General features: G+C 46.1%; 1 protein-coding gene across 3 annotated transcripts in view; it reads left to right on the forward strand.

Moving 5' to 3' along the window:
• Window positions 1-7,823: 7,823 nt before the first annotated feature.
• Window positions 7,824-27,044, forward strand: part of LOC149335428 (complement C3-like) — a 70,912-nt gene continuing 51,691 nt past the window's right edge. For all 3 annotated transcript variants that reach the window (XM_089552117.1, XM_089552118.1, XM_089552119.1), the window contains exons 1-7: window positions 7,824-9,048; window positions 15,099-15,259; window positions 19,008-19,208; window positions 20,585-20,655; window positions 21,808-21,945; window positions 23,932-23,974; window positions 26,462-26,546. In XM_089552117.1, coding sequence (XP_089408243.1) covers window positions 8,978-9,048; window positions 15,099-15,259; window positions 19,008-19,208; window positions 20,585-20,655; window positions 21,808-21,945; window positions 23,932-23,974; window positions 26,462-26,546 — 770 coding nt within the window. In that variant the 5' untranslated portion in view covers window positions 7,824-8,977. The remainder of the gene's footprint in view (window positions 9,049-15,098; window positions 15,260-19,007; window positions 19,209-20,584; window positions 20,656-21,807; window positions 21,946-23,931; window positions 23,975-26,461; window positions 26,547-27,044) is intronic.

Consider the following 27,044-nt stretch of genomic DNA (forward strand, 5'->3'; position numbering starts at 1 on the left):
AATGGTGACATCTCGCCGGCCCTCTTGGAAAAGGAAGAGGAGATAATGACAATGGGAATACCCACGGGCTGGATCTGTTAACGTTGAGCTTATTCGTTTCCGTGGGACTGAAGGAGGACTGAAACATGGTACGCTCGTTCCGTTACGACTCCCGTTGGATGGATCGATCAATGTCGATACGCGTTCAGAGCGACGTGAACTCTGTGGAGACGTACGAAAGGCGGAAATTCCTTGACTCTTAGAAAAGGAGTTAATCCAAAGACAAGAAGCAACATAGTCATGAGACGTCGATTGGCTCAGGTGCGTGCAGTTAATTCTGCGTGCCATTTATCCGGAATGGAAAAGAATTGGCAGAACTAGACAGGCTGCTGTTGTGTGTAATATACCTGTCCAGTTTTTACCCTTCGCTTATGTTGGCAATATACAACATTCCGGTCTGGCAGCGTAATGGCATCGCTGGGAATCGACTGCGCAGGACACCTGCCTACATAGCAAGGCACCTTTTTTTTTTTTTTGCAGCCAGCACTTGTTCCATGCAGTGTCCCTTCGTGGTAGGCGTTGCGCAAGTTGACTCTCTCAGAAGTTGACAGGACATTTCGGGAAGCGACGATTGCTCACGTGGCCTGACGTAACGTTTAGTTTGAATAGAATTGTTCATTGTTTCTTGGATGATATTTGGTTTGGTTTATTAGGTTTAACGTCCCGAAGCAACTCAGGCTATGAGGGACGCCGTAGTGAAGGGTTCCGGAAATTTCGACCACCTGGGGTTTTTTAACGTGCACTGTTTCGCCTTCATCGAAATTCGACCGCTGCGACCGGGATCGAACCCGCGTCTTTCGGGTCAGCAGCCCAGCGCCGTAACCACTGAGCCACCGCGGCGGAGCTTCTTGGATGATGCATGCTAACGGGAATACGAATCTAGTTGGAAGCGTTTTTGGGCTCTCCTCCCCCGCCAAACAATCCTTACGTCCATGTTGACTTTCGTTTCTCAGTCTGTACGTTCGTTTCGTTATAACTACACATCTTGTTTTTTTTTAAGGTGTCAGTTTTTTAAGGTGTCAGTCAAACACATAAAGATATTTTAGTTCTTGCAGATGCCGCATACACGCGCTCTCCCTTAATATCTGCAATAATTGACAGAGTGGAGGACGCTGGTGCGACATTAGACCAGTAAGCTTTACTTGATTGGCGAAATCCCGGGGAGCCATTTAGAAGTCGCCTGCGCTTACACTTATGGAGGCAATACGAGAACTCGTGTTTCCTGTAAACACGAGGAACCTGGTAACACAGAATATTTCCGGCGGTGTCGTACGCAACCGACTGCAGGAAATCTACCCTCGCCACAAGAGCCATTACAATCGTGGCTTCAAACATCTCCCGCTTCTATCGCAAATGCAGCACATAACAACGTACGACATACTCAAACGGACCAGGGCATCTGCGGTCTTCCTGAGGTGAACGGAGACTACGCGTTAAGCATTTTTGAAAATTAAAGACGGCCAGGAGATCAGGGGGATCCAGGAACGTCTACGCGACATAGATCCGCAGCAAGGAGGTCCTCTAGCGTCTGAGGTCCTATATATAGACGTCGAACAGCTCACTCCAGAGTTTCGAAGAAGTGCGAGGCGACGTCACTTAAGCCATGTCGTTGCCCACTGCCGAAGAGACGCTAAACTAATTGCTTGTGTAAGAAAGGAACTATTCAACAGAGCTGGAGCACTCTGACGTCACGCTGCCAGTAGCCCAGCATTGTGACTTATTACAGCGCCCTCCTATTCTCGCATAGGTATTTATTTATTTATTTATTTATTTCGAATACCCTCAGGGCCCGGGTCGGGCGTTACAGAGGGGAGTGGAATACTCAACATAATTAAGATAAAAGCACAGGCACATATATATATATATATATATATATATATATATATATATATATATATATACACATATATATACACATATATATAGGGGTGTCAAAAACAGTGCAAAAATAGTAAGGAACACCAGAAGGTAACAATAAACATCCAAGAATTCAATACAAGTACTACAAGTAAGGAACACCAAAATATAACTGTAGAACACAATACAAGTAGTAATACGGGTGTAAAAAATAAATAAACAGTGCGTAACGATTAATCAGGAACACCAAAATGAGCTTGATAAACTGCACGATGATAAACTGCCTTTTTATCAGTGAAAGTTGCACGAGGCAGTCCTCAAGTACGAATTTTTAAAAACGGCAACATTTAACCCAAAAGGATACCAATCTAAGAATAGCGCGAGCGCAATTTTTTCTTTCTGAAGCTGGCAACAATGCAACTTCCATCGTACGGGAATTTCCTTGTTTGAGTTTTTGTGAAAGCATTTGTGTCTGTGAACGTCTTCGTAGCTGTCCTCGCGCTTTGAGTTGGTCGGGCCTGGCGCGGCCCAACTCACTGCATCGGGTCGGGTCGGACGGGTTCATCTTTGAGCGTCGGGCCACTCCGGAGCATTTGAGACCTGGGACGGGATCGGGTGCATATATCCCGTGCACAGCTCTATCAGAAATTCCTATATTACGCTGAGAAGCTTGGATAGACTATATAACGCGAAGTCAGCCTGAAAAGAGCGAACATGATGATGATGATGATGTAGCCTTCCCTTTGTAACGGCCGGGCGCCTACCAAAGGTGCCCTGGCTGGATAAATACACACATAAAAACCCCACTATCAAACGCGAAGTGGCAAACACACACGCAAATACCGACGAAACAGTACTGGTCTAATGTCGCACCAGCGTCCACCACTCTGTCAATTATTGCAGATATTAAGGGAGAGCGCGTGTATGCGGCATCTGCAAGAACTAAAATATCTTTATGTATTTGACTGACACCTTAAAAAAAAACAAGCTGTGTAGTTATAACGAAACGAACGTACAGACTGAGAAACGAAAGTCAACATGGACGTAAGGATTGTTTGGCGGGGGAGGAGAGCCCAAAAACGCTTCCAACTAGATTCGTATTCCCGTTAGCATGCATCATCCAAGAAGCTCCGCCGCGGTGGCTCAGTGGTTACGGCGCTGGGCTGCTGACCCGAAAGACGCGGGTTCGATCCCGGTCGCAGCGGCCGAATTTCGATGAAGGCGAAACAGTGCACGTTAAAAAACCCCAGGTGGTCGAAATTTCCGGAACCCTTCACTACGGCGTCCCTCATAGCCTGAGTTGCTTCGGGACGTTAAACCTAATAAACCAAACCAAATATCATCCAAGAAACAATGAACAATTCTATTCAAACTAAACGTTACGTCAGGCCACGTGAGCAATCGTCGCTTCCCGAAATGTCCTGTCAACTTCTGAGAGAGTCAACTTGCGCAACGCCTACCACGAAGGGAAACTGCATGGAACAAGTGCTGGCTGCAAAAAAAAAAAAAAAAAGGTGCCTTGCTATGTAGGCAGGTGTCCTGCGCAGTCGATTCCCAGCGATGCCATTACGCTGCCAGACCGGAATGTTGTATATTGCCAACATAAGCGAAGGGTAAAAACTGGACAGGTATATTACACACAACAGCAGCCTGTCTAGTTCTGCCAATTCTTTTCCATTCCGGATAAATGGCACGCAGAATTAACTGCACGCACCTGAGCCAATCGACGTCTCATGACTATGTTGCTTCTTGTCTTTGGATTAACTCCTTTTCTAAGAGTCAAGGAATTTCCGCCTTTCGTACGTCTCCACAGAGTTCACGTCGCTCTGAACGCGTATCGACATTGATCGATCCATCCAACGGGAGTCGTAACGGAACGAGCGTACCATGTTTCAGTCCTCCTTCAGTCCCACGGAAACGAATAAACTCAACGTTAACAGATCCAGCCCGTGGGTATTCCCATTGTCATTATCTCCTCTTCCTTTTCCAAGAGGGCCGGCGAGATGTCACCATTTAGGCGAAAACCTACCATCGCCGCTCGCATCATCGTCGGAAACGGAGGCATAGACAACAGGAAGACACGGACGTCAGTCTATCGTTGACAGTGTCGACATTTCCTTCCCCCGCCTCTCGAACGTCGGTGCGCTCGTTACGCCGGCGATGCCACCGACGTCGTGTCGCCGGCCAGCGATAACGCCGGGCCTTGTACGAGGGTCATCCCAAAATTAAGGTCTCCAGTTGTTTTATAAATCGTAAGAAATGTTTATTTTAAGCAATTTACAAATAACTTAAAAGGCAGACCATTCTACTTTTCCACATAATCGCCGTTGCGGTCTATGCATTTTTGCAGACGTTGGGGCAGTTCTTGTATGCCCATGTCATACCAGCTCGCCGCCATGCCGTTGAGGAAGCGTTTGACCGCATCTTTCACTTCGTCATCATCGGTAAAGCGCCTTCTAGCGAGATGTTCTTTTAGCTTTTGAAACAAGTGGCAGTCACGTGATGCCAAGTCCGGACTGTAGGGTGGGTGGCTGAGGACGTCCCATCCAAACTGATGCAGGAGAGCGACGGTTTGGCAGCCAACGTGAGGGCGAGCGTTGTCGAGGAGGAGACTCACGCCCTTGCTCAGCATTCCTCTTCTGCGATTTTGAATGGCCAGTCTGAGTTTCTTAAGGGTCTCCCAATATCTGTCCGCGTCTACTGTGGCTCCAGGAGCCATGAAGTCTACCACCAATACCCCTTTTCGATCCCAATACACAGTTATAGCTATAATTAAGTAATCAGAGTGCTTTTCTAGAGTAATTCTAGTTACGTTGAAGTGAAAACTCACACAAATGAAAAGATAAAAAAAATAATGGCGTAAGCGAAATGAGGTTCAGCGATTTAGCTTCCCTAGTAAATTTAAGCTGCATCCATGACCGTACGTTGCGCAGCAAGTTACCGTTATGGAAGGAACGGCCAAGAAATTTTATGGGGGGTTGATGTGAAAGGCCCATATCAAGGTTACTGTACACGACAGGCAACAGCAAAGTGTAATCCATACGCTAGGAAACACACGCCAATTGCAGCTGTCTCCGTGACATGGCTTGTGGTCATTGAGTTGCGCCGAAAGGAAAATTCAGTGCGCATACCAGGAATGTGTGTCAGCGTTAAACGCTTCCCGTAAAAGCGTCCTACTTGTTCATAACATTACTCGCTTCGCTTGCTTTGTGATGTTGCAATGAAAAGCCGCTTCAAAAGCAGAGTTTGCCCCAAGGACCTGCACGTAGCAAGCAGTTAATTGCATTTGCGTGCCCACATAGGCTTGCAACTATAACGGACCAAGCAAAATGAGGCAATTTATTATGACTGGACACATAGGACACATAACCAGGCTTAATGCTTTTAGCGCTCAGTGCCAGTGACGTGATAAACAGCGACGTGGAACTGCCCGCTCCGTAATTCGGACTATCAAGGCGACGCCGTTACACAAACGACAGCGCGCGGAGTGTCGGTGGTTGGCCGGAAACCATCGGCAGCAAACAACGCACAAACGCTTTGGAAACGAGGAGAGGGCCTGCAGAAAGGGTCAAGTGTGGTGTAGTGTGCATATTCTCTTCGCCCCTACCATCTCATTTGTCCCCTCGCCCGTTCTCCCTTTCCTTCAGCCTCTTTGCCTTCGGCGGCACGCAACGCCTTCCGCTGCTGCCGTGACGTCGTCGAGCCTCGCCATCACCCCGAGGAGGACTGGAGAAGGGCGTCCGAGATTAGTAGCTGCCCTCGGGCCAGTGTTCCCAGACGGCGCTATTTGTAGCCAAATTGGGCTGCTGAAAATTTTTTTCTGGCTTATTTTTAGCAGGTCTGGCGTTTTAGTTATTTTTGGGCTATACGCTTCCTGAAGATCTGAATGGTAAAAGAAACGTCTTTCATGAAGTGGGCTATTTTTGGCTAGGTGTTAATGCAGATTTTTTTGTTCTTCTTGCTCTCATTGCTTCCACAAGTCGCGTTTACATGAATGCGAAAGTAGCGCATCACATTGGCCCGTGTACTGTGCGATATCAGTGCACGCTATAGGACCCCAGGTGGTCGAAACTTCCGGAGCTCTTCACTACGGCGTCTCTCATAGCCTGAGCCCCTTTGGGACGATAAACCCACATAAACCATAAACCATCATTATCACCGTTTACACGAATTAGATGCCCTGAAAAGCTGAAGGATGCGTGCTGTCGTATTCGTGTAAAAGCGCCTATACATGTCTACCTGAAATATTGCGGGAATTCTGGCTTACGGAAAGACACTTTCAAACCAAAAATTCTGGTCACACTGTGTTAAGAGAAGCGGCTTTTTCCCCGTCAAAAAGAAAAAAGCCGCTTAATGGCGTCCAGTTAATGGTAAATTGATTTTTGAGGAAAGGAAATGCCGCAGTATCTGTCTCACATATCTCGGCGGACACCTGAACCACGCCGTAAGGGAAGGGAAGAAGGTAGGAGTGAAAGAAGGAAGAGAGAAAGAGGTGCCGTTGTGGAGGTCTCCGGAATAATTTCGACCACCTGGGGATCTTTAACGTGCACTGACATCGCACAGCACACGGGCGCCTCTTGCGTTTTGCCTCCATCGAAACGCGGCCGCCGCGGTCGGGTTCGAACCCGGGTACTCCGGCTCGGTAGACGAGCGCCTTACCACTGAGCCACCGCGGCGGGTTCATTGCGTTCGCACCCTATGAAGCGCCAATTATCCTACATTTCTGGCCACCTGATGATGCGGCACCAACGCTATTACCTCGCTTGTCGGTGGTGGTCTTCACACCTTTGTGCTTGCCAGTGTCGAACGACGCACTAGAGAAGGTTTGGTTTGGTTTATTGGGGTATAACGTCCCGAAGAAACTCAGGCTATGAGGGACGCCGTAGTGAAGGGCTCCAGAAATTTAAACCACCTGGGGTTCTTCAACGAGCACTGACATCGCACAGTACACGGACCTCTAGAATTTCGCCTTCATTGAAATTCAGCCGCCGCGGCCGGAATCGAACCCGCGTCTTTCGGATCAGCAGCCGAGCACCGTAACCACTGAGCCACCGCGGCGGGTCCCAGAGAAGGTTTTCAGGGAGGTCACCGTAACAAACTAAGCGCGCGTACTTTAGATATGATACTCCACGTGCGGTGTGGTTTAAAGGAGTATCCGTGCCGCAGAAATTTTGAGCAAAGCTCGCTCTTCTTGGAAAGATTAAACAGTGTAGTCATGTACAGCCAGCCAGATCTTTAGCTGGCTTGCGTGACTGCCGTGTTTGCCGTCCTCCTGCGGGAGCAAACTGAGAAAATGTCAAATCTAAGCACAGGCTCACTAAGTCCGTGCTTAATGTTGTGATTTCCGCACGTTTGAATCGTAGTAAAGCGCAGAAGAAGCGGCGGTCGCGCACGCTAGCTAAAGATTTGGCCGGCTGTACGAGTAGTGATGTTATTAAAGGATATCAACTGGAGCATATGTGACGTGTTTCACTTTCTGCTTTGTCACCTTATCTGTTTGTTCTGTTGTGTTTGGAGTTTAAATTGCAAATTAAAAAAAAATGTTCCTATCAGTTTCCAATGGCTGATATGTCGGCAATTTCGTAACCACTGCGCTGGCTACATTTCGGCTACCTACTGTCTATGCCTAGCTCCATGGATGCCAATTTTTGGGCTACAGTTTTTCTGCATTTTCGCTATGCCACTTCGCTGCATCTGGCAACTCTGGTTCAGGAAAACGCGGACCACGTCGTCGTCCCGGCCGTAAGGATCGGTTCTCCGCCTGAACAGCTTTTTAAGTGCCAACTCCAAGGGCCCTTCCTGGGCGTACGCGCCCAGCGTCGGCGCTCTTGGCGTAGGCCAGAATCGGCCTGCGAATGCGCACTCAGGGAGACGCCAGCGAACCTCGGCGAGGCGCCGCTATCTGTCCGTGCTAGAGATATCGGCGCCAGCGCACGGGCGCTGGCGCACGCGTTGGAAGCGGGGTCCGGTTTACAACTATCGGGGGACCGCGTGGCTCTCGGCGACTCTTTTCTTCATGGTTTGAAGCTCTTTCAGGTTCCCCCAAACTTTCTTCGACCCCTTTTCTTCATGGCCTGAAATTCTTTCCGCTTCTCGAGAGGGGCGCGAGCCAGCACACGGAGATGCATGACTGTTTTGGACGCCCGTTCCGGCGTACGCCAAGAGCGCCGACGCTGGGCGCGTACGCTCAGGAAGGGCCCTTGGAGTTGGCACTGAGCGAGCGCCTTTCGCCGTTCCGTTCTCTATTCGAGAACTTCGAATAGAAGACGCTGTTCAAGACCCTTTGAGGAGTGCATCAACGAAGAGCTGTTGGCTTCGCTGCTGGGTAATGTCTGCCAGAAGGACAGCACTGCGGATCGTACCTTGAGGAAGACTGGTCGGGAAGTTTCGGATATCTTCACGCCGAACATCGGTATTTCCCTGGACATACTCACGGTGAATACGCTGTCAAATAAGTGGACGTGAATGACTCTTAGGGTGGGTGACACGTGATATCGAGGTGAGGTGTTGTGCTGTCTGCTTCCCATTGCCTGTATGTGGACCAGCTTGTAGGTCCGGTCTGCTTGTTCTTGAGAGAACGCCGTTGAGACAATTTAGCGCGCGCCATATGATTTGTCTTTCTTCGATAGGAGCCAGTGACATTTTTTTTTCTCTGCCTACTCTCGGAGAGTGAGCAAGTGAACGCGTGAGTGAAGTGTCGCAAAACCCTTCCGTTGAGGGCAACAGTCGTCCAGTATCTCAGCAAATACTCGTTGCTACTTTTTTTTTGCGTTTGTGAAGGCTTGACGCTCCTGCAAGATAAAGCGTGACAATTTATCAAGGAACCTACCCTAGCGTCAAGCGCCCGTTCCGTCAAGGAGGAAGTAGAAAGACGGAGGCCGACAGAACTCGCCGGGCTCTTTCGGCGCGAAAGACGAGCCTCGCAGTGATAGCTACTTCCTACGAGCTACGAGCTACGAGCCTCGCAGTGATAGCCGCTGAAGCTACTTCCGTAGCGGAGTATTAAAGGAGCGCCTGCAACAGGTTAGCCCGCAGGAGCTCGGAGGCTGTGGACGTAGCAGTTAACAGTACGTCCGTGCCAATGATGGAGCTACAAAGAGTTCGCTGTCTCCGGTGGGTGCTCTGGATGTGCGTGGCCTTCGTTCCCGTAACGTGAGTATTGACCCTTTTGCTGTCTCTACTTCTTAGCGCGTGCATCGATGCGTTTCAGGCGAAACACGGCTGACAAGCAGGCCTCCTAAGCTAACTTGTGCGATGTTTTACATATATGTAATTACCAAGCAGAAACATCACTCAAGAAATCCAATGCGGCGTGTCTGTATGCATGAAGTTCGATATAGATAAGGTCCTTTCGTTTAAAAGGCTTCCCAACGGAAATCCAGCACGAATACGTTGAACAGTCTTGAAGTGTCATCACCTACTTTTCAGGTCCTTAACTCTTCATCCGACCTTCGTAGTTACAGCAGATGCATTGGCGCGCGTAATGCAGTACTGCTAAGTAGAATCGAGGAAACGGAAATGTGCTTAGTTTTGTGGGTTACTCCTCTACATATTTAGTCTGTATCAGTTTCTAATTGGCTCTCACGGCAGAGACAGCCGGTGATCTAATATCATAGGCAGTGTCTATAATACCGGGAGCCGCGGGAGAGTCACCGGGCTGAAATTGTCCCGGAACTGACTTCTGATTGCCTACGTGAGCATCGTGAGAGCAGTTTTTCTGTGCATTTCACGGCCTCGACTTTGTGGCGCAGTTCAATTTCACCAACGCCGGGAGAAGTACCAGACTGATGCCAGTGATCGGCTTCAGCTTGAAACTGGTATCCATTTCCATTTTCTGTGGTCACTCTTGGCTACTGAGAACCTCGGAGTGTTAAGCTTAAAAGATCCACCGGGCTGGACTCGTCCGTTAGCGTAAGCAATACTCCATAGTTTGTGTAAAGTGTGGAAGAAAGTGTAGCTGTCGAGCGCGGGTGCAAGTCGCGTGCTTGTTAAGAGAACCTTCTAATTCTTGGTGCACGTTTTTCCCTTTTTCATCAGATTTTATGCTCCTATTGCGATTTTTTTTTCTCTGTGAGTACGGGCCCGGTAAACTGCACTGACCTCGATGTTCAGTGAACTGATATTCCACACCACGGCCGCTTGGTGGCTCGCATGAAGACTATCTCAAAAAGATAGCCTAATAAGTACGTCGCTGCTTCTATGCACTCGCGATCCAAGAAGCAGTCAAGTCTCTGTCGATAAAAAAATTTTAAAAGGGGTGCAGCACGGGATGTCTGGAGAGCAGTCTTTCTCGAAAGGCGACCTTGAAAGTATCTGAAATCAGCGTGGCGAAAAAATTTGCGTCTTAACACGAGGAATAAGCCGAGAAAAACAAGTACGAGCGCTAACTCGCAACTGAAGTTTGTGCTCTTATAATCAAGAATCAGTTTTTGTGGGAAACTGTCGCTTGGTTCTCTGTAACCAATCAGAGGTGAGTGTCGAGAGGATAGACACTGCCTATAAACTAAGATAGTGATTCCGAACATGAAAAAGAATTCATTAGCTAGTCATCACCACAGGGGTGAGACTATAAAAGAAAGTTATGTGAAGCCATGGTAGCAATTCACCTAAATGCAGGCAAGCCGGTCATTGCTTCATGTGATCATATTCAAAACCGAATTTTGTGGTCAATCATGTCTTCTGGTAGACAGGATAGCGACACCAGATTTAACCACGCGTAAAATGCTTAAAACATTACGCGACAAGACGAACAGGTAATTAAAAGGTACAGTCTTTGTCAAAAATATACGGCCCAAGGGGTACGCTTCCAAGCCGTGTAGCCGGGCTTTTAAGCGAATTCAATGTCCTAAGCTTAGGGAGGGTTGTTGACATAAGTTCCTTCTGCCTTCCTGAGGTTAGGGTGTCTGAGTATATTTGGAGACGGAGGGGTCCTGGAGATGACTGACTCGTTCAGCCCCGCAGGTCCCGTCTCCAAATGACGATGTCTGACTGCGTTATCGAGGAATCTGCACAGAAGGTTTATTTTACATATTTACAGTCGAGAACGAAGGAAGTGCTCCGGTCACAAAACAACACCCCGTTAAATAGGGTTCGTATTCCCCAGATCCCTGACTAGGGAATAAAATTCGCGCAACGATGACCAATCAGGTGGGCAGTTGACGCTGGCGATACCACCCACGGCAGGGGGCGGTGCTGATGCTCTCTCGCTCTTTCACAGCTCGGGGGATGGGAAGGGGAAGACAGAGTCATCAAACACTGATGCGTCAACTTGACCACTGCCGCAAGTCTTCTGTGCATTGCCTCCGCGGGAAAGGAGTATCCCGCAGTCTTCCCGCAGGTGAATGAACCTCCTCGAACTCCCCCGCCGGATGGCCGAAGCACGAGACCTCTGTCGAGGACACCGCCATCTTTCAATTAGCAGCCTCAGCCTGACCTTGCGTAGCATCATTCCGTCCGGTGACCCGAAGACCGACTCGGCTAACCTACTGCTGCTTCCGCCATGCTTCCTGTGCATCTGTGCTTCCGCCGTTGCTGCTGCTGTCGCAAGCCCTCGCCGCATCTTTTGCTTCGCGATGAGTCACGTCCGGTACTAATTCTTCCCAGGCCCGTGTTCGTCGATCTTAAAGGGCCACTGACCATGGTCCGGACATTTTTGAAAAACAAGCCCACTGCATAGATGAGGCATCGAAGATAACCTCTGCAAAATACTAGAGCCATGCGCGCCCCGAAAAGCTGCAAAAATTCAAATCAAAGCCCGCTCGTTCTTTCCTTCAACAAAAACGTCCCCGCCCCACTACTCTGAACCCCCTTGACGTCATGGGGGTTACTTTCGCTAAAGGTACTACATTGGTGCATCGTTCTGACTGACGGGAGAAGGTTGGGCGTAGCCTTGGCGTCGCGTCGTCTGCACAACGCTTTCCGCAGCGCCTTCTTTTTTGCCACATGCCTATAAACCCGCATGAAGGAACAACAACAACAAAAAAAAAAACTGCGGAGGGAGCGTACGGCGACAGCCTTGAACCCTAGCCATAAAAAGTAAACAATAGTAAAACTGAGTGAGTTGGTTCGTTGGTGGGGAGGCCTAAAAAAAAATGAAAAGGTGGCTCGCTAACTGGGAATGACAAACAGATGTATAAAAGGATGCGCTCGCTAACAAGTCTAGCGGCGAAACACCGCGAGGAGACCCGAAGAGCAAAACAGAGAGGGTGTTAGGAAACCCGCAGCGCCCCCCCCCCCCCCTCGAATAGATCCAGTAGCAAAAACCAAGAAAATGATTCTATTGAAGCCGGGGCCATGACGTAGACATGTGACGCACTCCACAGACACCACGCCTCCGGCTAACATCGGAGAAAGAAGGGGTGATTTTGCCTTGCCGAGCCTACTCGACGAGGAGCGGGAGAGAAAAATTTCGAGAAGGGAATGGAAGGAGAGGAGGCTCGCTCAAAGAGAGGTAGAGAGTGTTTGTGACCAGAGGGTGGTCACAGGCAAGAGGAGCCGCTCTGAAGGGCTCAGAAGCAGACCCCTTGGGCTGTATACATTCGACAAAGTCTGTACCGCTTTATATCGTTAGAGTAGTTTCTATCCTTTACGTCGCTGGAAAGTCCTCTTGTTTCGCAACCGCGACTAAAATGTCTGCACGGCATTGACTGAGGACAGGCAGTGCAATCACCATAACTTCACAGCCAGAGAACACCAATAAAGATTAGCAGTTGCGTGCAATTTAAAGGAAGCGGCATTGCTAAGAGCAGGTTCACTGTTGTTTTCGAAATAACACGTAGAACAAGATGAGTGTCTGTTGCAAGTAACCATGCTACAGATTAAAAAAAAAAAAACTTTTACGAGGAATATGCCGTTAGGTAGAACGTGCTTGGCATTGCATATAAACAACCTACACGAGAAGCGTGTTATGATTAAAGAAAAACAAACTAAACAAAAGATAAAAGAAGAAAGGTGCCCTTCGGGCGCGTGCTTGTCAATGAGGAAATATTGTTGTCGGCTTTCTCGCAGTTGATCAAGAACACGTTGAAGAGACCTTTGCTGTTTATTTTATTTGAAGAGTGGCGAACTCGCTATCGCAAACGTTGCCGCCCCTCTTGAAGGCAAGATTGTACGACGAGGAAGTTTCAAATACGCCTGTAAGTGGAGCGAGTGGTTTATGCCTCGGGAAGCGAGTGTTTGTCCGCGACTTCGTGTAGAACAGAGCATTCGAAAACTATATAGACACCCAGCAGAGAGAAAGACGCGAGACAGGGAGAGACGCACATACAAGGCCGCCGTCGTCTGGCGATGACCACCGCTTCGGACAATGCTTTGAACGACGACGCCGAAGCAGACGATGGAGGGTCATGTGAGAAGGTTATTTTTCAATCAAGTCACACAACCGCACGCGCTCGAACCCGCCGCCTTTTTCTTTTGTTTTTATTCGGTCTCTTTCCATCTGCAAAAGGAGGTGGGGGACCGGCATTGGCTGTCCGGGGAGGGGGGTTGCTTATCTTCGCTACCATCGCTCTGTACGGAAAAAGGCGTGCCTTCCCCGCGAAACCAAGCAAAAGCAACGGCAGAATGAGTTCTTCGCACGGCCCAAGCTGCCGCCGCCGCGTAATTTGCAGTTGTGCAAGACCGGAAAGCGCGGTTTAGTTCCTTCTACGCGCTCCTCCCTATGGCAAGGGCGCAGACGTCAGGGGAGCTTCGTTAGGAGGCTGCGTGTCGTTCAGCTCGAACCGAAGAATATATTTCTAGAACATATATGAGCTATATGCTCAGAATTATTAACTCAAGAGCAAGGAACTACGTTATATAGCCAATGGAACAATGTATCCTACTGAGTTGAGTACTCTAATAAATGTATTTTGGAAAAGAATTGTATTTACGTCCTCAAAAGAAAATCATAGCTATCGGTAGAAATTGGTAACCTACTGCAAACCATGTCTTCGCGTTGTCCTTGATACCAACAATTTATGCAAACTCTTGACTTAAGACAATTAATGGCCTCTAGATGCTTCGTCACAAATTCCCGAAGCATATGAGCTGTTTTAAATGTGCTATGAAAAGAAAATTTATTTTGATGGGGACAGACATGAAATCCTTCTTCAGTTTCAATTTACAGCAAGTGTTTTATTTTTGCACCAAAGCACTTTTACGCCGTATTATGCTATTCCTTTCCTTATTATTGACGTCTCTATATGTGTTCTGAGAAACTGATTGCGAAGTGCAAATTGCGTTCTTGTCAGTGCGGCAGAGATGGTGGGTATGTTTATTCCAGTGCTGCTGCTTGTAGAAGGGGTCCAGTGCTTACGAAGGGTCTTACTTGCAGGTTTTTCTCGGCCGCCTCCGTATAGTTGCGGTGCCAAACATTGAATAAATAAACTACATCCCTGAGACTATTCAATGTCAAAAGAAAAGGGAAGAAAAATATTAAAACAAACATCAGAGCTCAGTTGAAACTAAAACCATCTGATTGGAGGGAAGTTAGCTTTTCTGAATCGCGAAACCGTGGAAACAGTTCCTGCGGCAGTCGAATAACAACTATATCGCCCACCAAAATTCCGTTTGTGCATTTGCTTTTTAAAATCTCTTGGCATTTCAAGAAGATCGTTGAATTTGTCCAAGGTGCACGAAGTTAGCTCCCGTTGATGCAGGATGTTATTGGCGAAATTTTCCGCGTTCAAATACTGGAATGAAGATACTAGCTGAGCAGTGGCCGAGTGCTCTCGAACATGTGCATTACTTGGTCTTGTAATTACTGATTAGCCTTCACCGATGAGCAGCTACACGGATTCAAAGGAAAACTATACAGCTTTCACAGAAACTTCGCCATTGAAGAAAAATTCGTTCTGGTCTGGGGTTCGAACCCGGAACCACTACATATCCTGCATAATCGCTGTACCAAGTAAGCTAACCAGGACGACTACCAGATACTGTTTGAGACCGGAGTGATCAAGAACGCAAAATGGGAACGTTGTTCTCCATTCCCCAGGGCAAGCTATATAGCTTTCCTTTGTAGCCGTATGGCTACGCCTGGGTGAATGCTAAGGAGTAATTGCTGTCTTAGACGAGATAATATTAGCGAGTCACAGAAGCGTGTCTGTATAAGCAAGAAGTTAGAAGTTTCAGTTGTACGCGCAAATCTGTTTTCTCCATAAGCGAGAAAGCAAGAAAAGAAATATAAGAACAGACAATAGTTAACAACCACAAATGTGCAGGCAAGGCTGCATCGTGACGGCTCCCAACGCGGTCCGGTTAGGTGCCGAGGAAACCGTCGTGGTTTTCAACCGGGGATCCCCGAGGGACGTCACCTTGACCCTCCAAGATCACCCGGCGCGCCTGCACACCCTATTCAGAGACACCATCAGCATGGGCGCAGGTGAGTGGGTTTGCGGACAAAAGTGACTGCCAATGTTATGACGGAGCTTCTTTGTTTTACTGCTGTAAATGTTGCCCCGGTCGTGAAAATTACGCCACTCTTAGACAAGCAGAAGATCTTGAAGGCTGGTGACATCGGACTGGTTAGCTATTGGGCGATAGATGACACAGTCGCCAGCAAATACGCAACGTTACGGTGCGCAAGTACCCTACAACTTTATTAGATGACTTAGGGACACGTACATTGTGTGGGAACAGGATGGCCTAATGAGTGAACTTTAGCAGAAGCCGATGGTGAGGTCCCTGTGGCAGAATGTCGACATACTGAAAAGTTAATACATCATGTCTACCATTCTTGGATGAAAATTCCAAATATTGAAAAACTGTAAGGCACTGTTAAGGAAGAATTGAAGGTAATGGTCCATTCTTTCGATGCACAGCAAAATCTTTCTTTTATTAGTTTTTCCATCGCCCGAATCGAGCAGTTAAGACTGCCATAGAAAACCGATGAGGAACGCTCTTAACGACAGCAAAAACGTTCATAGCAAAAAAATGCAAGGCTGCCGATGGCCGATCTGCGGATATATTTATTGTTGTAGAGAAATATTACAATATGTGAAAAAAAATTGCCTCCATAAACACTTTCCGGTTCAAGAATGGGGTATAAAACGATGCATAAAAGATTGACGAAATCCTATATGCCACTATAGAATTCGACGCTACTTAGAGTTGATTCTGCGAGGCGCAGAAAATATGTGATACTATATATAATATTGATTGTTCATAACTGCACAGCTGTGTCGGGACTACAATTCAAGTAAATTACATTTCAGCCGGCGCACTGGGAACATTGCATGGGCCTGCTGATTGACTTTTTTACAGATTGTAACATCCCTTTGATATATTGGTTCCTCGTATGCGCTGTAACAAGGGTACAGCTTAGAAACTTGCCGCCGCCAACTAGAGCGTATTTTTCTCTAGACGGGAAAAATGGACGCAGCGGTCATATTGAGCCCAGTTGCCACTAATGGATAAGAACATATTAATACAATTGGAGCTCACATGGAGTGCTACACTACCACTGCTCAACTATAGAGCCGGCGCTCAAGCCGTTGTTCCATGCAGGTTCATATGGGTCACTAGAAGACTCCTTATCTCCCTTCAGATGTCTCGGTCTGCATGCGTGCGTGCTAGATAGAACTGGCCCCCTGGCCCTGGAACCCGACACCGCAGCGCTTCTGCTGTAGCGCGATAAGACATTCGCCCGCCTGAACGCGTGTCCCCTTATGAACTACGCGGCAGCTGGGCATGTTGTCGTGAGGCCCAGACGGCCCAGACCTCCCGACATGAGTCGGCCGTCAGAATACGACGGCGTTGCACGCGGTTGCGCAAGTCACGTGACAGGCGTTGTGACGTACGCTTGCGGCATCCCATAATCCCGATGGCATCTCAAAAGGCGATGTTACTCGCAGTGGCCGTCAAAATATGACACCAGCTGATCACTGCGGCGAAAACTGCCGTCATGTGCTTGGATAAGTTCAGGGCCATGTGGCAAAGGCGGACTTGAAATATCTATGACGTAGAAAACTGGAACCTCGAAGACTGGACGATAACGACTCTCCAGATATGTTGATGTGTGCGTGTGTACGGTTTGAAATAAGGACTTTTCCTTCTTAAAATGCATACTGAGGCTGAGGAGATTGGAAGCAGCTTTATAATCCTGAGTCATGTTTCGAGTCATGTGACGCGAATACGTTTTGCGTAGTTGCTGACCGTATTATTCCACGTGCTTGGCGCGTAAAACTTTGGAACTGTTGCAGCAGTTCAGTTTCTCCCTTGTGACGGTTGTGACGACGATATTTGCACGACGTCCGCTGGCGACACAGCCAAGTATAGAAAAACTGAGGGTTGCCTTTGACTTATCCCTTCGGGCACTATGCGTCAACCACAGGCGATGTGATGTTAGCATATCTGTAGCCGCAGGAAATCAATGGAAATTTCCGCAGGTAATTAATCTCAAGTGCTGCCCAGACTTTTGGTGGAATTATAACGTAGGAGAGTTTAACTCTAAGATAAAAACTGTCCAGTGGATGCCATTGGTATTGACGCATCAGAGTTAGCATGAATTTCAATCCACTTTTAAATGTCGGACGTCAAATTTCATTTACCAGTGTTCAGGACGCATTGGTGCCTTCTATAGTGTCACTTGAAATGGACACGAGGGGCTTTCAATTTTACTATCAAAGAAAATCTTTCACGTACTAAGCGCTGACCCCAATATTCATAAGTGGGCGATAATACAGTGTCAAGGATTTTATACGTCAAACGCCGTAGCGCGCTGATATTGGTGCCTTTTTAAAAGAACTGACCTTGCTGGTTGTATGAGAGGCACGCAGATTGACTGATTGATTGATTGATTGATTGATTGATTGATTGATTGACTGATTGATTAGAGAAGCCGCTGTGAGAGAAGCTCAGTGGGTGCGATGCTCGGATGCTTACCCGAAAGACGCGGGTTTCGATCCCGGTTGCGGCGGTCTCATTTGAATGGAGGCGAAATACTAGAGGCCTCTGTATTGAAGCGATGTGGGTGAATGCCTATAAACCCCGGGAGGCCGAAAATATACTGCATCCCTCACCATCTGAGTCACTTTGTAAAGGTAAACCACATTAAACCAATTTGATTAGCTGGTCCTTAAGGGTAACGGAGTGGATTCCAAGAGAAAGCAAACGTAGCAGGGGACGGCAGAAAGTTAGGTGGGCGGATGAGATTAAGAAGTTTGCGGGGATACAGTGGCGGCAACTAGCAAAGGACAGGGTTAATTGGAGAGACATGGGAGAGGCCTTTGCCCTGCAGTGGGTGTAGTCAGGCTGATGATGATGATGATGATTAGAGACGAAAAAATTCTTACGTTCCCCCATTACACAATGCGGAACTTAATATTTCGCCGTCTCAAAGTGATAATCGCTCGCGACTTGGCGCTTGAAAGGGAGAATCTAATATACTATTAGGTCTATTAGTTTTTATTCGTATTATGACATTAATACGGCGGGAATATACTCTAAGGATCTGAATGCGTAACGGCGAGCCAGAGGTAGAAAAAAAAAACATGTGTCTTCTAGATTTGTTTTTTTGTTCGCGTGCCTAGGCTCCTTTTTGTCGATTCATTATGCCGCTTGCAGCAATGTGCCAGCGTTTTGTCGCTAAAATAAATAAATGAATAAATAAATAAATAAATAAATAAATAAATAACCTTCTTAAAGTCCTCAGCAGCTCTCGCGACCTCTCAATAAGCGGGAACGCTTTCGCCAAGATCTAAGGAACGCTTGAGTAGGATCTCAACGGCAGGGAACAAAGAAAGAACTTCGGATGAAATAATGTGTGTCTGCACCCCTGCTACCGAATGGTGATAAGCAAAGTAATAAGTGTATTCCATCCGGGCACTCTATAAGCCTTTACCGGGATTATTAGGCTTACTGGAGTTCTAAGTGCTGGGCATTTAATCCTCACGTGCTTCGGATAAAAACGGTGCTCGGCTCTGAAAGCTGTCGCCGACGCAAACCATCCACGTGTCTTCGCCTTGTGCGTGAAGGAACGAAGAGAAAAGTATAGGGATATTTAACGAAAACTGCCAAAGCACTGTAAACAGTTATATTTATAAACTGAAGCTTATGAATAAATACAACTTTAGGATATAAATGCCTTAGATTTATATGACTGATGTTGTAAAACTGTAAATAACCCGCAGGCGAGTCGCGCGTGGTGCGCATGCCGATCGACCCCGCGAAGCTTAGTGCCGAAGAGATCCGCTCGGGGCAGCGGCGCTACGTGTCGCTGGTGGTGGAGTGCCACGGGGTCTACAAGAAGGAGGCCCGGCTTCTCATCAGCGACAAGAGCGGCTACCTGCTCCTGCAGAGCGACAAGCCAATCTACACGCCTAAGCAGACAGGTGAGCAGGAGCAATAGACTCTCCCCGGGTAGTGAAAAACAAAAGAAAACACTTTTGACAGCCTAGGAAACTATAGAATCGCCTGCTAACCATCTTTTTTCATGGGAAATTTCTCACACGGTGTCCTGACATTAGCCTTACATGTCTGTACTTCCTTCTTTCCATTCTTTATCATCTTTCTTTCTTTCTTTGTCTCTTTCTTTCTTTCTTTCTTTCTTCCTTTCTTTCTTTCTTTCTTTCTTTCTTTCTTTCTTTCTTTCTTTCTTTCTTTCTTTCTTTCTTTCTTTCTTTCTTTCTTTCTTTCTTTCTTTCTTTCTTTCTTTCTTTCTTCCTTCCTTTATCTCTTTCTTTCTTTCTTCCTTCATTTCTTTCTTTCTTTCTTTACTAGTAATAACACAGTTTTCCTGGGCATTCCATAAGCTTGGCTTAACCTTCTTCAGCGCTCTATCTTACTCTTTACTGTCCGAATGATTGAGAGCACCCTGACGACGGCACAGAAATGCCTAAGCGCTGCTGTTAGTTAGCATCATGAAATACCACTGAGGACTCTCGCTCGCAACTTCATGTTGTCCTCGCAAGCTTCGGAGTGCAGTAAGGATAACCCCTTTTCTTTAAATGCTGCATGGCCACAGAATCCTTTACATAAATTAAGTTACATGCTGAACACTTGTTAATAACGTCACCGAAAATGTCAATGTGTACATGTGGCAGCACTATGCGAAATTGATTTTCTTCAAAATTTAGTCAGAAGTTTATAAAAATACTTAACTCTTTCCCAGTGAATAGGCTGCAGGTTCTAGAGCATTTCAACCTTTATTAATAATGGTAATCATTGCGCTAGGATGCTCATAAATACAGGCACAGGTAAGTGCCATAGCACATACGCCCGCTGCTTCTACTTGTGATAAACATCTTCTCATAATTCTCTCTTTGGTAGCACTTAGGGCGTTTATAGTTTTGAGGGAAGCAGTTAGGTCAAATTGAAGGGTAACATTCTTCATTCATACCTGCAGCGAAGAAGCACAAACACAAAGAGAAGGAACCTGTAAAAACACCGACGCCGCATGTGCCTTCTCTTTGTGTTTGTGCTTCTCCGCTGCCGGTATGGATCAAGAATGTTAACAACTTGTCCGAAAACGTGTTTTACTCAAGGGTAAAGTGTTTGGGAAAATATCAGTGCAACAGTAAAATTCTATTCAAATCCGAAAATTTTGATTGAGCCATCATCAGCCGCAAAGTGTGTTGTATAGAAGCATTGGGGTGAGTAGTATGTGTTCCTACAGGTGCAGAATTATGAAAATTTGTTTATGTGCCTTCTTGCGAAGGCCGTTCGTTGGATGGCTAACGAGTGAACAAACACTTTCATTACCTTGCAGTCAACCTGCGAATGATCGCTGTCGGAGAAGACCTAATGCCTTCAATCGGTGACCTGAAACTAGAAATAAAGGTATTTACGCCACTATCTTTCATCTAATTAATGTATTTGCGCCAGAACTTTACACATCAAGGTTGTGCATGTCTCTTTTCTTTCAGTATGTGATTTGAATATTGTATCTTTTGGCCTAGGCTTAGTATTTATTTCATTAATAAGAGCAGATTCTCAATCCGGAGACTGCGGTTAAGCGTCCCTGTGAGTTTATTGCCTGAAAGGAAGAATTTAATAAGTATGGTAGCCGATGTTTCCGCGCGCGACAACCCACTAATTGAGTTTGAATTTAAGTTGTTTGCTTCATTACCAGTGGATTTTTTTTAGGAATCGCGATCCTTGAGGTGTGGAGTTTAGTGGCTACGTTGTCATGGGACTGTAGCCTATACTAGTCACAAGACCACATCCGCAGCAAGGGTGCTAAGAGCGGTCGCAGGTTCTTGCAGACATTGCGTATGATTACAATGTACCTAGGCGACGTCGTAAAAACCGCTGCGAGAAGCAAAACTGATATCAAGGCAGTTTGCACCGACATTAATTCGAACGTCTTGTGTGTTAACGGCCAAAAGAAATATGGAGACACATATGTCAGCCCCAAGGTGATCTGGCGAAATAACGTAATTATTTATTTACCGATCTGCAACTAGGTGCGTTCTAATCCTTGACAATCTAGTGAAGCATGAGTAACCTTGGCAACAAATGACGCTTCAAAACGGATGGAATACGAAAGAAAAATCAGCAGACTAAAATGGTGTTGGTGCTGCGTATACTAAACTGCCGACGTGCACAGTAACCTAGAAGTGCTACTGTGGGTTTAATTTTGAGCTTAGAACAGTAAGAAGGACGGGACAAAGCGTGACGTCCGTCTTTCCTTTTCCTGTCCTTCATTCCGTTTCGAGAACAACATATTAAGTGCGCATCATAAGCGATCATACTGGCATTTCGAACAGACCTCGATTGCTTGTTTCGCCTCATGGTGTGCTAGTGAAAACAGATTCCGTGAATTGGTCTCAGTGTAAGCAGGCAGGAATACGCTATTTGTTCACCACGACACGCGTGAGAAATGCTTGACTCACGCGCTGCCACAGTTCGACGCTGGTGAGCGGCTGAAGTCATCGACAAACAGTAGATGGCTTTGCAAGTGACCGATGTCCATTGGTGCAACGATCGCAGAACCCCCAGAACATCGTCACATACCAGGCAGTGGTGAGCACGAAGGACAACGCGACGGGGATGTTCAGTCACTCCTATAAGTTCCCGCAGTCTCCGATCCTTGGCGAGTGGAAGGCCGTCGTTACGTACGGATCATACGTGAGTTGCTGCCCGCTTCCTCTTGCCTCTGGCTTCTTGCTGCTTTTGCACCTGTGCCGTATTTAGAGCAGCGCCGCGCGTTACCTTGTCGTGCCATCGAGGACCGTTTTTCGGTCGCGCTATTTTATATTTTCTGCAGTTCGACTCACATACGTGCTGTAGGTTGAGGTCGATAGAAGGAGACCTCGTCCCCGCCACTAATTTATTCTGGGTGATGAAGAACATGTAATTAAAATTATAAGAAAGGGGCATATTATTTAGCGAAGAAGAAAAAAATAAATGTTGATAAAGACGAAAAGGGGGAAAAAGGTTAATTGAATGAAGGCAAGACAGAAATGCGCAGTAGTTGAATTGGATCTTTATTTCAAAGGCACAAGTTGTAAATGTATGCACGAGCAGGCAAAATAAGCTAAAACGATGCGACAAAGGCGGGCCCCACTCTAATATCAATCAGCCGCTGAATGTAACAAATAACATTTTTACAGTTTTAGCATAGACGACAGCCGCCAAAAAAGCGCATGTGCACGTTGCCCTGACGCGCTAGGTACGGGTCAATTGGTTGGTTGGTTTATGGAGTTTAACGTCCCAAAGAGACTCGGACTATGAGAGACGCCGTAGTGGAGGGCTCCGGAAATTTCGACCACCTGGGGTTCTTTAACGTGCACTGACATCGCACAGTACGCGGGTCTCTAGAATTTCTCCTCCAAAGAAATTCAACCGCCGCGGCCGGGATCGAACCCGCGTCTTTCGGGTCAGCAGCCGAGCACCATAACCACTGATCCACCGCGGCGGCGTACGGGTCAATTGGTGACGTAGTGTACGGGTCAATTGGTGACGTAATATCATATGCGGTTGCTTTGTTGGCGACAGTACGGAAGCGGTATACGGTTGCGGTACACGATAACGCTACGGTGAAACTATTGTCGAAAATTAGCAACAAAGACGTACAACGCTATGCAGTAAACAACCATATTATGCGAAAAGAGCACTAAATAAGTTCCGCCGCTCTATAACGTTATTGTTAGGCTTTGAACTCCTTAGTATTTGCGCATAATGCGCTTTAGCGTACCACACTCTGCACGTAAAAAAACACCATATACATATCACGTGCTTTTGAAGCTTTCTTTAGGTCTGGGCATTAGCGTTCAGTCTGATTTCACCCGGTTCTTGTCATGTTTCATTTATGCTGCTCGTTAATTTAATGCCGAGTTGCGACATAAAAGGAGAAATTGAGATCAATGATTTGTGCACTTTTTTAAAAGCATATAGCTAGATCTAGTTCAGAAGAAATAGGGAAAGAATAGAGGAGAACGAGATGTAACGAAAAAAAAAAACGCACTTTGCCTACACCTTGTACATATTGAATAACGTTGGAAAAAGTGTGCATATACCAAAATTTTCGGTTTACAGTCGACACCCTATGGATGTATAGTTAGCAGTGCTGAATTTTGACTGAAAAAACATTTTTTACTAGGCATTTTGCACTCAGTATACCCAGTACGCATACCGCACGTGGTACATGGTCCGCATGCGGTACGCGGTTCGCTCGCGGCACATTGGATCGCACCAGACAGTTAATGTTATATTGGGTGAATCTTAGATATGAAATGCTGCATGGTCCGCGCCTATCATAATCTAAAAAGCCCAGAATTTTGAACTTCATACATGCATTGCACGCCAGATGTTACTGGAATTCATGGTACTTATTACAAGAAGAAATCGGTGGCTGCAAATTAGTCACCTTCTGCATACGCTGAGCGCCTGTAGAATATCCAATGTAAGAATATGCGGAAAATTATTAATGTGCAAAATGACATAATTGTGAGGCTTTGAACTGCTTGATCTGTGTGCGCGTGGCAGATTACTTGCACATAAATATACATTGTAAATGGAGCTTCCAATTTTTTCTTTTGGTATCCCACATTTTTAAGAACAGCAGAATGACAGACGCAGAAAGTAATACAGGTTTAAATTGTTTGCCTCCAGTTCACCCAAGAAACCCAGATCGCTTTCCAGGTTGAAGAGTACGGTGAGTAGTGTCAATGAACTCTCCTCTTTTGCATTTCTTTCATGCGTGGCTTTAATTAGGTATTGTCAAGTACGCTGTTTTGGCGGCATTGTTTTATCATTGGCGCCGCCCCTCTGAACAACTCTTGCTTTGCCTAATCTCTTGCTTTGCCGAAACTCTTTATTTGCCTTATCTCTTGCTTCGCCTAATCTCTTGCTTTGCCTAATGTTGCTCTCACACATGCGTTCAAAGCGTAACGCGGGACCCTCATTAACGTTCAGAGCAAAGGCCCTGAACAGGATGTGCACTGTAAACACTGGACTTGAGGCAGGAGAAGACACATTGTTCGCATAGAAAGAAGCATGAAGGGTTCTTTAGATTAGGGTCTGTATTATGACATTATTCCTTTCCCAGGGATAGTTTGGTATGAGGGAGTGCAAAAGCATATACTTTGTTAGACTAGTTAATACATTATCCGACGAAGGTCGAACAGCGCTCGAATACTGAGCAAGAAAGCCAGAGACATATAGCTGAACACAGAAAAGCAAGCCACATGCACTAGAAATATGAACTACAAAATGGTGCACAATCAGGGTAATTGCTGCATTATTCGAGGAATACTGAACTGCACACAGAGACGGCAAAGGACAACCACGAGCTCCGCACTACATAGGTACCTTTAGATTCTCCTTTCCGTTTTCTGTTCAGACTTAGTCCAGCAAACGCCTTCTTTTCATCAGCACAACATGGTTTTCGGAATTTTATTCATGAGAGACTCAACTAATATGTTTTACACAGGCATTACACCGTATCCTTGACAAATCATCTCTAGCTGACTGTATATTCTTTGATTTTAGTGAAGCTTTCGACAAGGTGTGTCACAGACTCCTATTAATAAAACTAAATAACCTTAATATTGACCCTAATCTAGTGAAATGGATTGAGGGGTTTCTTATTAATCGCTCACAGTTTGTAACCACCTATGGTTTTAATTCCGGTTTTACAGGAGTGCATTCAGACGTTCCCCAAGGCTTTGGGTCTCTTTTATTCTTAATCTACATCAAAGATCCTCCATCTCTTGTTAACTCTCATATCCTCCTTTTTGCGGACGATTGCGCTATTTTCAGAGAAGTAACCGATACTAACGACCGCTGCCTACTTCAGACTGACCTTACCACTGTAGCTAACTGGTGCAATAATTGGTCAATGCAACTAAACATTAAGAAATGCAGAGTCATGCGTGTTTCAAGAAAATCTACTGCTTCGCTTTCGTATTATATTGATAACATGTCTTTAGAGTCTGTAACATCATATAAATACCTTGGCGTTCATATCGCTTCTAACCTAAGCTGGTCTCTTAATGTCGAGCAGATAATCAACAATGCTAATCGCATGCTAGGTTACTTACGTCGGCATTTTTTCAACATTCCTTCTTCTGGGAAACTTTTGCTATACAAAACATTAATTCGTTCCAAACTGGAGTATGCATCATCAGTCTGGGACCCTCCTTATGACAGTCATATGACTGCTTTTGAGATGATTCAGAATGACTCTGCGCGTTTCATCCTCACTAATTACAATCGCACAGCAAGCATAACTTCTATGAAGTTTAGCCTTTCTCTTCCATCGCTGTCACTTCGTACAAAAGTGTCTCGTATCGCATTATTTCACAAGTTGTACCATCATCCTGTACTGCGCGATCGCCTTATCCCACAGCCATTTTATGTCCCCATGGTATTGACCATAATCATAAAGTCGGTCTAGTTTCTTCTAACACCAATTATTTTTCTGTCATTTTTGCTGCGTACCTCGCGTGACTGGAATCACCTTCCCATAGATATTGCCGACATCAATAATTATGAGATGTTCCGCGAAGCTATAGCCAGCATTGTATACTCAGGTGTTATTTAAATTTGCCTCTTTGCTGTATTTTCTAATCTTATTCTTATGTTTTGCCACTCCCCCTCTGTAATGCCTGTGGCCCTGAGGGGTACTATAAATAAAAAAAATAAAAAATATGAGATATCTGGATTTGCTAGCCATTGAGTGGAGCCACTATAAGCTGCGAATCGTGCTCAGGCCAGCACAGCTGACTCTGAGCATAGAAAATTGACAGCGTCTCAGGTGATTCTCGGTCTAGGGTGCTTCCCGTTGGATACACTTCTGGTTACTGGTCAAGCGAGATGCGCACGTGCAGAGGATGCGAAACAAACATGTGCTAGTATTCGACCTGAACTGAGTGCCATTTGTAAAGAAAAACGGAGAGTTTAAAAGTGCTTTGAAACCCTTGTTTTTATTTCCTTTTTTACCTCCGCCGTTTACTTGCGGTGGCGGCTGTCGTTCGGAGTAGCAAGTAAAAAAAAATACGAAAAAGTTCGGCATTCATTGGCTAACGGCTTTCTATGGGGAGGTTTACCCGTTAACCTAGATTTCTTACCGTTGCTTGTTCTGTTTCGTCGTGCTATACACATGTTAAGTCGACGAATTGTTTTTTTTTTGTGCCTATAGTGTTGCCGACTTTCTCGGTCACTCTGAAGGTCCCCAGCGTTATTCTCAGCGACCAAGAATTCGTGGAAGGGGAACTTGAAGCCAAGTGAGTAAAGATCGCTTCTCAGATGGCGAAATGTCGAAGAGTGTCCACAAAATGCAACCTGCGCATCATCAACCCATTTGATTCTTCGATAAAAATGCGACAAATCACGAAGCTTCGCTCATTTGTGCGAAGCTATATAGCTATAAGCTATATTGTCTATAGACAGTCTATAGACTTCTTATAGACTCTATTGCCTTTCTATAGATATTTCTTTTTGTCGATTCATCGTCTGTAGACTGTCTAAAGACGAAAGTCTACTAAAAGTGCATTAAATCTATAGATTGTGTACAGATTGCCTGTAGTATCTGTATTTCCTACAGACTGTTCTCTAGGATTTGTCTATAGAGAGTCTATAGACTTTATAGACACGAGTATATGAACAGTCTATAGACTATCTAAAATTTTCTTCGCTTTTTTCTTCTGTCGCCTCATATTATATACCATGATTACAAAACATAAGCAAACCAGCTTTTTATAGAGCAGTATTAAGTGTGGAGA

This window comes from Amblyomma mixtum, chromosome 7 (assembly GCF_055824585.1).
Source record: "Amblyomma mixtum isolate Tamu chromosome 7, ASM5582458v1, whole genome shotgun sequence".
In the NCBI taxonomy this organism is placed as follows: Eukaryota; Metazoa; Arthropoda; class Arachnida; order Ixodida; family Ixodidae; genus Amblyomma; species Amblyomma mixtum.